The 12,212-nt window shown below is 36.6% G+C and overlaps 2 protein-coding genes across 2 annotated transcripts; one reads left to right on the top strand and one right to left on the bottom strand.

The window, feature by feature from the left end:
- Positions 1-6,497: 6,497 nt before the first annotated feature.
- LOC112189899 (basic leucine zipper 43) lies at positions 6,498-7,658 on the top strand. Its single transcript, XM_024329282.2, has one exon. The coding sequence runs from the start codon at positions 6,819-6,821 to the stop codon at positions 7,476-7,478; it is 660 nt and encodes a 219-aa protein (XP_024185050.1). The 5' UTR covers positions 6,498-6,818; the 3' UTR covers positions 7,479-7,658.
- Positions 7,659-9,291: 1,633 nt separating this feature from the next.
- On the bottom strand, positions 9,292-12,127 carry LOC112190931 (pentatricopeptide repeat-containing protein At3g49170, chloroplastic). Its single transcript, XM_024330444.2, has one exon. The coding sequence runs from the start codon at positions 12,084-12,086 to the stop codon at positions 9,525-9,527; it is 2,562 nt and encodes an 853-aa protein (XP_024186212.1). The 5' UTR covers positions 12,087-12,127; the 3' UTR covers positions 9,292-9,524.
- Between the last annotated feature and the right edge of the window lie 85 nt (positions 12,128-12,212).

Genomic DNA, 12,212 nt, shown 5'->3' with positions numbered 1-12,212 from the left:
AGACGTTTGGGTGTCTAGAGAAGGTCTGATAGGATGCCCATGTACTTGGGTGTCCAAATCAGTTTTAGGTGGGCTAGCTTGGGCTTTTGTTAAGTTTGCTTTGGCAGATTTCATTTTGGGTCTGGGCAGGATTTAGATCCGTATTTGGGACCCGGGTCGCATTCAAATCCAGATCTTGGATCCGAGACAGCTGCTCATATTGATCGGGTATTGGTTCTGGTTCTTAGGAGTTCGTTTGCTAATTTTTGAGTTTTTAACACCCTCGGTTACTTTCAGACTCCTGGTGAGTGATTCACCTCTACTAGATGATCATATCACCAGTTACGGTTACGGTTACTTTTACTTTTACACTGCTCTCGTGACATATGCAGTGCAGCGATGACGTTCGGCATCAAGTCACATCCTGGTTACCTTCCATTCTAGATGCGTATGTGCATCTTATTATCTTTTATTGTTTTTTCTTTATTATAGATGCGTTTGTGCAATTTGTTATGTTTTTTTGTTTTTTTTCGATGCTTATGCATTGCTCCATGTACTCCTCAGTTTTCATCTAATATAGTTTGTCGTCTTTCCTCTCAAAAAACAAATCTAGTCTATCTTATCCTCCTCTATCATCTAAGTATATACTTTTTTCACAACATATTGTCTTGATCAATCCTGGCCATAATCTCATTTTCCATTGTCATACCTTAGAGTAACCATATCCTACTGGATATGTTCCTTGTAGACCCTAGCTTTAGCTAGAAGTCCAAATCGCCAAATCTTTTGGAGTGATGGCACAATATTCTGGTGCAAATCCATATTTTCCTTTCATCGGATCCTAAATATTCCATCATAAATATATTTAGTCGAGGACCAATCCCATGAAATTCGATACATGTCGCAAGTATGGTATCAGGTTACTGGATCCTACAAGCAATTTTTGCTATGATTGTTCTTCAAATCTGCACATTGAGATGTCCTCCAATAGAAAGAGACAAGTCCTTCTATGGTATTGGTAATTTGGTATACTAAAATTTTTCACTATTAGAATTACCTTTTAGACTCAACAACGGAAAATTCAAATACACTTATACTTCAAAATTGTATAAAACTTTCGGAAAGATAGATTTATTCACAGAAGGGTTGTGAAACAAGGAAATCTATATGCACATTTCATAGATTGGCATGGATGATGAAGCCTCCATGCCTTCTTGCCCTAACCCTAGCTAGCTAGTCAGTGCAGCACCATTCAAACAAAAACAAAAATTGCAGTAACATAGGTTGTCTTAGTGGGGTGCACGAAGGGGTAAAACTATCGAGGACAATCACCCAAAAACTTGTAAGCCCCCTTTGATTGGTGGGAGAGCCTGAGAAAAGCCACCATATTTAGTCTCCTAGACAGAAAGAGAGTCTTGGATCAGACTCTGTTGTTTTAGACACCGAAAAAATCAGAGAGAGAAGAGAAAAGAGAAAAAACGAAAGCAAACCCTAGCTAGCTTTTGGTTTGAGTTGACAGGCACAGCAATAGGGATAGGGGGTGGTGCACTCACCACCCACGCGCTTGTTAGCAAGGTGGGACATCTATCATGCGCTCGCGTTTTTCTCGTCTGCCCTACCTTTATCTTTCTTCATGCCCTTTCTATCATTGTTCTTGAAATGTTAAAAAAAATCTTATTTTCTTTTTTCAAATTATGTTCTTGTGGAGAATCATCCCTTTTCTTTTTAGGGTACAAAAAAGAAAAGGGCAGCAGTTAAATCAGGTACCCTTCCGTGCACAACCGCAGGCCGTCATTGTAGGGCAAATGTCCCTCGATGAGACGATAGATTTTCCGAAATGCCCTTGTGATCTTGTCTTATAGTGATGGGGAAGCAAAGTTCAAGGGTGAAATGGGAAGATCGGAGAGATATGGTGAATGATCTTTGGAGAGGGAGATAAGATATGTAAGTTGAGTGAGGGGAAGAAAGAGTTCTGATCATGATACTTTCATTTGCGTTTGGTTTTGAGGGGAAAAAAGTGTCGTCCAAAGAATCAAACTTGAGGTGGAAAGTTTCTTTAGGCTTGGTAATTTGGTCTTTACCTAATTTGGTTGTATACGTTGCTTAGTATGCGTATAGGTAACCTCATACTCCCACCCATTCACTACCAAAATTGGTGATCAGACTCCTAGATATATATAGAGCTATTTTATTCAAACAATAAAAAGAATATGTAGAGCTATAGCTGTCCAAACTATAGATGTCAAAAGAGCTCAAAGGAATCATAGAGATATAATGGCCCAATTTCTATCTTTGGATCGGAAAAAAGAATCTTATAAATAGGCTGATCTAACAAAATTAGTATCTCTGTCATAAAAACAAAAATGGTGCAGCTATTATTAAAAGATTATATTATCCAAATGTAAAATGACTGATAAGTACATTAATTTTGTAAAATCCAAATCTGGAAGGAAAATTAAATGCATGACCAATTAATTCAAAGACTACTTACTTTTTCATTGGATAACATTAATCTTTATCTTCTCCATCCAAATTTGAATTTATTAATTTTTTTTTTATAAAAACTTTTTGTTGCCTTCTCAACGTGTGATTCAATTCACAAAATTATTAGTGTTAACTTCATCATCTTTGTAATACCCTTTGTAAAACACACAAAAAAAAAATAATCAATCTCTTCTTCATTACTCATAGTTGTTAACTTACTATAAAAAGTGTTTCTATTAGGACCTCTAAATTTGCTCACTTGATCTTACTCTATTTTGAATTATTAAATGACATAAATAACCTACTATAACATAACTACTCAAGACAATAACTATAGCAAAAAAAATATTATATTTATTTTCTCTAGACTTTTCAATTCAATAACATTAGATTGTATTCTTTATTATTTTCCTTATCTATTTTCATTTTCCAATTTCACTACATACTCATTAAAGTATTCATATATATTTAATAAGAATTAAAACTATGATTAAGATCATGTGAAATAAAAATGTATAATATACATATTGAACTCATATTGGTGAGGGAAAACAAAATAAATCACATTATGACCTAAATCTAAGTCTATCCATTATATTTGTAAAAAATAAAAAATGAGCTAGCAATTTAAAAAAATTAAATAAATATTTAAATAATTAATCATGAGATACAGAAAATAGAGAAAATAAAATAAACATTAAGAAAAACTTTTCTTTTTTTGCACAGCTAAAACATAAAAAATAAAAAAAACCATAGAAAAGTTCATGTTATTTTCTTGTTGATTAGAAATTAATTTTTGAAACTCAATACCTTGTGTTTAATTTTCTTTTATTGAAAAAGAGATTTATGTTATCTGATTAAGGAATGGATATGTAATTAAGATTTTTTTTAAAAGAATGTAATTAAGATTTATAGAGTAATTAAATCATTGAAATGACTAATTTTTTTAATTTATTTTAAGGATAATAGTTTGTTTGTAAATTATATGATTGAGGTTATTTAAGGAACTTTAGTGAGGTTTAGTGAGTAAATTTAGTACTTGCAAAGTTGATAGGAGGTGTAAAAAGCATAGGAGGTCAAGTGAGTAAATTTAGAGGTTTCAATAAAAAAAAAGTCAATCTTTTAACATGGATTAAATTAGATAAACATTGAAACTAAAAGAAAAAAAAAATTAAGAAAATGGAAGTAAATCAGATTATGATTTTATTAGGAAACTTTAATAATTGGTATAAATTAAATGAGAGATTTTCATTAAAAAAATATTCTTTAATTGGATGTGTCATATAGAGATTTTTCTGGAAAGAGAAATAGGTTATACAAGTAAATATAATAATTGAAGTAGGATATAATGAGCAAGTAAGATGAACAAAGAATTTGTTACCCTAGCTGCATCCAAACAAAAAAATAAAATTAGTATCTCAAAACACATGCATTTATTCAAAAAAAAAAAACACATGCTTATTATGAAAAAAATAAAACTAAGAAACTTTGGTATGATTCGAGAAAGGGTGCGGCTATTGCCACCCTACCATTTTCTTTGTTCACCCTTCAAGTATAATTTTCTAATTCATTCAACCCGAATACAGAATAGAAAATTATAAGCAACCCTTAAAAAAAAGTATATATATATATATATATATATATATATATGAGAGGATTCAGAGCACCACCGTACACTTGCACCAACATAAATAAATGTTTAGATTGCATTAAATACACTTTTTGTTTATTAAAAATAAAGTTGATAATAAATATCAAGGGTTGAGATTATTTTATAAGGGTTGTGTCACTTACACTGTCGGCGCATAGAATAATTTCTAATATATATATATATATATATATATATATCTATACTATTATTAAGAGAAGAGGCTTTGTTAGCCAAAACTCAAAATTATGACAGATTTAACCTTGAAATATTAAAAAACTTTGAAAATAAATCAAATCACAAGGGTAAATATGACAATTATAAAATAGATTTTGTTAATAAAATTAAAAAGAAATTAACCCACAACCCCCACTTTTCTCTCCCACTATTTTCTCCCTGCAATAACTGTTTTATTTCATTTTTTTTTTTAAGAAAAAACTATTACACATGCAGAGCATGTATGAAGAAGGCTAGTATATATAATTTAAAGAGTCTAAATCAAGTGTCAGGGGTCAACTTTCACGTTTAGAAACCTGAATTGAGGCAACTTTGACCAATCAAATGCAGTTTCTCTATACAATGTACAATACAAGTACAATTGGAATAAATGACATACTGGTCTTGGGGTTCCAACCATGCATCATCCACATTCATACTCCAAATCACCAAAGAAAAAGAAATGGAGCAGAGAGGCGGAAGAACAAGCACAAGACAAGAAAAGATTGAGGGGTCTAAACCTGTCTAATGACCTTGTTGACCACTCAATCCACTCAACTTTAGACCCAACACCCTCAATTCTCAGGTGTAGGGAGAGGGGAGAGGGCAGAGAGCATTTGTTGCGCAACACGGACGAATGCGAATCCACTATTAGTTCGAAGGCACTGATAATGCCTCCACCTTTACCAGCTGTACAGCGAACGGTGTTATTAGCAGTAGACCACTCGATCACTTTGATTAGGTAGATTGTTGTGTAACTTTTCCGATGAGAGACTTTTTAACTCTTTCCGCGTTCTTGGCATATATCGGCCACACAACTCCATCAGCATTCGGATATAAGGCTCATCACTTAGATTTTTGTTTCTGCAACATCTATTACAAACTTTTTGGTCAGTGGAACAGTGCATTTCAAAGTACATCCATAATAATCAATACATTATTATCCATTCCCATTTCCCAATCCCACCACTATAGAACAAGATCCTTCCACTAAGTAACATCATCTGCTAATTAAATGGTTGGGACAAAAGCTAATCCTCTTCATGTTCCTGCAACAGCTGACATAATTTGACCCAAGTGCACCATTATATATACAGATTACTTAAGCAGGGCAGGCTAGTTTCTCAGGACAACTTGTCCTCTACTGGAAAATATAGTAAACACCAAACAGGTTATTTGATTTTAATAATGTAGATTGATTGATCAAGAAATTAAAATAATGCAGATTGATAAATCTCAGTTTGCACTTCTTGGAGAATATATGCTTAAACCTTTGTAGTCGTACAGCTTACTGAAGAAGAGGACAATAAATTTCTTGTCCGATCCCACTTTAATTGTCAATCTGCATACTAATTAACCACAGCCTTCATAATCTGCCCTTTTACACGTTTTTACTCCAGTGAAGAAAAGTGGTGAATTGCATTATTACATTAGTAAGTACTATAAACAATGACTAGAAGTTTCAAGTCATTTTTGAAACAGACACTCTATTGGTGTCTTTTACCTGCCTAACTCTTCAGAACAAAGCTCACCCAATCACACTGGATGTTCATGTAAAAGAAGACTACGAAATTTCGAGAAAAACTAATACTTAAATATATAAGAAGAAAACCAAATTTGTGCAATCTCTTATTATTAAACTAGGCTAGGTACACTGGAATTTGAGACATTCTCTGATGATTACTTGTGTAGGTTTCTCCACCATGAAATAGCAGAAGATGATCGACTAGTGCCTAAAAACTACCGCAGATGGCAGGCTTGCTACCAATCAAAGTAAATAGTATCAAGTAAACTAATGATCAGCTAATATTTTGAAGGGTTAAGTGTTTGATGAGTCATCAACTCCTTAATTATTATAAACCTGTTACGTATAAAGGGGCTTCCGTTTCTGAACCTGTTCAATTCTTTTCATTCCTTACGTCACAATGCCTTATTGGATAACAAGCATCAATCCTCATAGACTTGACAACGGCACACCAAATTTAAGATTGACTTCATGCACCCATTTTCTCTGCACTGTATTATTTTGCTTAAACATTCCCCAGTAAAATAATTGTACTCCCCATAATCTGAACTCTCTCTCTCTCTCTCTGATGTAAGCAGAGATTTGATCTGGAAAATGATTATCCACAGACACTACTAATTTCCCATGTTACAACTTACATGTATATATGCATACAAGCATCATCATGCATATATGGATGTAGTAGCAGTCAGTAAAGTATGAATGAACACATGCATAAGAGAACCCTCTTGCATATACATTCGTTCATGTCATCATATGTGAATGTGATGCTGCATGATATAAAAGACCAATCAACTGAAGCTTAAGGCACTTTGTCACACTTCTCATCCTATAAAAGACCTCCTCTCCTAGAGCCTCACTCCCCCTTCTAAATTAAACCAACAGATTAAGTACTACACCCAATTTCATCACCACCAAGACCTTGAGTTCAATTTTTCTTCCACTAAAGGTTTCAAGAAGGCAGCCATGCAGCCTGATGAGGCTACAGGGCTTCATTACCTAGTCCCTTCCGGTTCATTATCATCTCCCTACCCACCTCATTTTGGCATGATGAGTACTACTACTCAAAGCAACCCAGCCAGTGCTTTTCAATTCAACCGATTTTCCGCTACTCCATTATACAATAATTACCAATTTCCTTCCCACTTAGTTCCTCAAGAAGTTAATAACAATAATAATCCCCAGCAACCATGTTCCTTCAGCAGTAACTCAACCTCTGACGAAGCTGATGAGCAGCAACTAAGTCTCATCAATGAGAGGAAACAGAGACGAATGATATCCAACAGAGAATCTGCACGTAGATCGCGTATGCGCAAGCAGAAGCACCTGGATGAGCTCTGGTCACAGGTGGTTTGGCTCAGAAATGAGAATCACCAACTTGTGGATAAGCTGAATCATGTGTCGGAGTCCCATGACAGAGTTCTGCAAGAGAATGCTCAGCTCAAAGAGGAGGCTTCTGAACTCCGCCAAATGCTGAGTGACCTGCAGCTGCATAGTCCTAATTCTAACTATCATCCATCCTTGAGAGACCAGCTGGAGGTCGATGTTCCCTGCAACACAGCTTATCTGAGAGCAGAGTCCTCAAACCAGCCCATCACAACAAGTTCGATGGATTTGCTAGGCTAAATAATTAAGATCGATTGATCGATGGAGGAGAGAGAGTTTTGATCATTTTCCATCCATGTTGGTTCACTTTTGTTTGTGTAGAAGTGAACCAGCCTCTCTGTGAGATCCAATTAGAAATTTGAGGATTTTCATTGAATCCTTGCTCAATAAAATTGGCATTCTCTTTGTTAGATTCTTATCTATTTATTTTTAGTATCAAAATTCCCAAGTCATGCATCCTTCACAGAAAGGTACTACCACCATTCATGGCAACAGCCATCTCAGATATCCAGCAGAGACAAAACAATGATCCGTACAGAAAAACTATCTAAGAAAACTTCCATAGATTCAGATGAAAAAATAAAAGCAATTACGAGATTACCGGAATGGTACTAAAAGAGAAATCCAGCAAGCATGATGTTTGAAAAAAATAAGATTACTGCACAAAATAGAAAGTAGCAATTATATCAGGTGTACTAGAAAAAAAAAAAAGAAACAGGAATGAGTGGCAATATTGCAATGGGTGGAGCAATGAGTGGCCATGGGTGGAGAAGAGTTGGACATGACACAGAAATAAAGGTGGTGAAAATGGGTGTTGGGTTCGTCATATTAAAATTACTATAATTAGAAAAACATATTGAAAAGCAGAAAGTTCTACAATACATACCAGTATGTAATACCTACATTTACAAATGTGACAACAAATTTGTTGTTATTGTGGTAACGTGAGTTCTATTCTAAGTAATCTTAGTTATTTTAATGATAATTACACTTACAACTTTGTTACATATTTTTGAACAAGTTATTGTTAATTATGTAATTTTGGTTTAATTATATGTAAATAGTGTAAACAAATGTGATAACTTTGTTCTCAATGTTGTAACTTTGATTCATATAAATTGTAATTTTTGTTCAAATATATATAAAATTAGTATATGATAAACATCACAGTATCATAGCTTGAAAATCTATCCACTAACATATCAATCCAAGAACTGTTTGTAGCTTTTAGTGAGTTTGGCTTGACTAAATATGACACGGTTTGGTTTATTTCTTGTTTTGTAAATTGTTTTATTGATTTTGCTACCGTGCAAATACTGCATCACTCTGTTTCCTACAAGGCATGCCTAGGAAGATCTTCAAACGTAAGAGCCTTGATATTTTATTTAAATATTTCCAATGATCATTATTAGTTCCTTATCCAAACCCTTCTAATTGGGTTGATAGAGGAAAAAATTATGTTCAACATTTATGCGCTTTATAGACTTCTGAATTCTGATTCCGCACGCAATTGAACCTGACTTTAACTCAAGCTCAGAGGCACAATATTCCAACAAGACCTCATCAGATGTATCGTATCAAGATTTACTCGGTTTCTAGACAACTTTTTCAATTTTGTAAGTCAAAGTTCTTAACTTTTGTTAGCTTAATATGTTATACGTCAGATGACTCCCATTATAATCAGCATACCATGAGACAATATTTTAAACGAGAGTACCCTGTACTGCAAACACTGCATAATTAACAACTTTCTGAAAGAAAAGACTCAAAGTTGAGTAGTTACTTACAGAAACATGTTCCTCTCAACTTGAATTATGCACCGAGTATGCAGCATCAGCAGCGAACACAACACCTGCAAATGAACATGATTGGACAGAGGTGTAGAGTCTGACAGAGCTGCATCGATTCAACATATATATTGGATCATTTTTTGGTTTTGTTGATGAACGATAGTTACTATCCATCTTCATTCATCACAGTCCACCTTATTATGAAAATTTAAATGAAACATAGTATTGTTCATTGCTAAATAGCTGTCTATGAGTCTGAGATGTAGGACACAACTGCACAATTTTATTCAGATAAATCATGAAATAGTATTTGAGTATGCATTAATAGTTCTACAGGAAAGCTGCAAATATGAACTGTACAGTCTACAACTGGAAAAACCAGGACCTGAGACCTCCAAAACTGAATCAAGAGTCCACCTTCAAGGCTTCAACTGATGAGTAATTCTATCTGATTCTTAAACTGTCTCCGTTTTGGCACTTTGATATTATAATGCCATCACCAGTAGTCATTGCAAGAACATGTCCCATCCTTGAACTGATGAAACCGATTTGAATCCCTTACCACTATTTCTCTTCCCGTGGCTTTTGAAATATACTTAAGTGCAGTGTGACAATCTCCACAAACACGGAGATTCTTGAATACTCTTATGGGTTTCGATTTCGATGTGCTTATAAGACCAAATGCCACTGCTAATTTCTCACTGTGCTGAAACAAATAATATTCCTTTTGCTCCTCTTCCACCTCATGAAGTACAAAATCTGTATCGGGGACATAACCCAATTTCTTTATCTTTGAACCCAATTGGTCCAGTTCATCATAAATCTCCCGTGCTTTTGGGTGCGAAGTATCTCCAACATGGAACTTGTGCATCTTATTCTTCACCTCTATCCAGCTAGAACCTGCTTCTTTGACCAAAGCTTTCTCTTTCATATTTTTTCTTATATTTGCTACTTCTTCCCACTGACCCGTGGAAGCATACAAATTTGATAGTAAGCTATATGCCGCTGAATCATGTGGGCTCTGCTTGATAATCATCTTTGCTGCATGTTTCCCAAGCTCAATGTCACCATGCACTCGGCATGCTCCAAGAAATGTTCGCCAGATTAGTGCATCAGCTTCAAAAGGCATTGAGTTAATAAACTCAATGGCTTCTACAAGGGATCCTGAGCGGCCCAATAAATCAACCATACATGCATAGTGTTCCATTTTTGGGACAAGACCATGTTGTTGGTGCATTTCCTTCAAGTGTTTCCACCCCTCAGAAATCAATCCGGCATGGCTACATGCTGATAAAACAGCAATATATGTGATCTCATTCGGTTTTAACCCAGCCTCAAGCATTTGGTTAAACAGTCCCACAGCTCTAGCCGCATAACCATGTTTTGCAAAACCTGTGATCATTGAAGTCCATGATATAACATTCCAATCTTCCATCTCATTAAACACTAGGAAAGCAGCGTCTATGTTTCCACACCTGGAATACATAGAAACCAAGGCATTGCAAATGCTTTGGTTTGACTCAAATCCTGATTTTATAATCCGGGAATGTATTTGCTCGCCCTTATCAACTGCACAAAGGCTGGCAGCTCCACTCAAGAGACTAGCAAATGTGAAAGCACTAGCCCCAAGTCCGGTATTCTCAACTTCATGGAGAAGTCCAAAGGCTTCTTCTGTGTCTAGATGCTTGGCATATGCATCAACGATTGTATTATAAGATATCAAATTCTTCTCATACAGAAGATCAAAAGCTTTCCGCGCATCTTCCACCTGGCCAGACTTTGCATACATGCTAATAAGTGAATTCCCCACACAATTAACCGATGCAAGACCAAGTTTCACAGCAAGGGAGTGAACTTGCTCTCCCTTACGCAGATCAGAAAGGTTTGCACAAGCCTTCAGAACGCTAGCAAACGTGAAATGATTCGGCGAAACATGACCACACGAGATCATTTCAACAAATAGCTTGACAGCTTCCTCATCGCCCCCTCCACTCTGCACATATCCAGTGATAACAGCAGTCCAAGACATAACACTATGCTCTCGCATCCGATCAAACACCTTCCTCGAATCACTCATCGACCCACCACCTCCACACTTGGCATACATGTCCACCAAACAACACCCAACGCAGTGATCCAAACCCAACCGAGACCGTACAGCCCACGAATGCAACTGCTGCCCCAACGCCAACGACCCCAACTTTGTACAAGCCGATACAACACCACTTATCGTAAACTGGTCCGGCATTAGCCCATTTGACAACATATCCATATACAGCTCAACCGCCTTTCTCGGATCACCCATCTGCGCAAACCTAGTGATCATCAAGCTCCAAGTCACCACATCCGTCTCAGCCATTTTCTCAAACACCTTATATGCATCCCTTAGGTCCCCACCACCTTTAGCAAACATATCAATCAACGAAGACCCAACACACACGTCAGACTCAAGATACCCAGTTTTAATCACCGACCCGAAAACCACCTTCCCAATCCCAACATGCTCCGAATTCGAACACGCCCGAACAACCGACGCAAAGCAAAACTCGTTCGGGTAAACCCCCTCCTCAAGCATATCAACAAACGCCGAAACCGCCTCCAACGACATGCCGTTGTTCGCGAAACACGACACCATCGCACTCCAAGACACCAAATTTCTCTTCTCTCCCATAGTTTGAAAGATCGATCGCGCCTTTTCAAAGTCTCCCGATTTCGAGTAGAGGCTAATCAACGAGTTGAGAATGACAGAGTCGGGGTCGAGTTGGGACTGAGTCAGCCGCGCGTGGACGAGCTTCCCGAGGTGGAAGTTGCGGGAGCGGAGGCAGGACTTGAGGAGGAGGGAGTAGGTGGGGAGGTCAGGGTGGGAGCCGCGGAGGGCCATGAGATCGAGGGTGGAGATTGCGTTGCGGAGATGGCCGACATTGATTTGGGTGATCAGACGGCGGTGGAGAGGCTCAAAGTTTGGGTCTTGGTGGTGTCGGAGAGAAAAAGAAGAAGAAGAAGAAGAGGGCGGAGGGAATTTGGCGGGAGCAGGAAGCGAGAGGCTTGGAATCAGCATTTCAGTTATCTCCAACGGCTAGCCTCCTCCCCCAACCCCAATTTTCATTTTACTTATTTGTTTTTTTTTATCAAATATTTATTTATGTTTTTTTTATTTATTAAAAAAATCAAAGTCAAAGCTTCT

Source organism: Rosa chinensis, chromosome 2, assembly GCF_002994745.2.
Source record: "Rosa chinensis cultivar Old Blush chromosome 2, RchiOBHm-V2, whole genome shotgun sequence".
Taxonomy (NCBI): Eukaryota; Viridiplantae; Streptophyta; class Magnoliopsida; order Rosales; family Rosaceae; genus Rosa; species Rosa chinensis.
This window is presented reverse-complemented; position numbering and strand designations above follow the sequence as displayed.

What these genes read in the sequence shown, in the direction of transcription:
- LOC112189899 (XM_024329282.2), top strand. Translation starts at nt 6,819, where the DNA reads ATGCAGCCTGATGAGGCTACAGGGCTTCATTACCTAGTCCCTTCCGGT.
- LOC112190931 (XM_024330444.2), bottom strand. Translation starts at nt 12,086, where the DNA reads ATGCTGATTCCAAGCCTCTCGCTTCCTGCTCCCGCCAAATTCCCTCCG.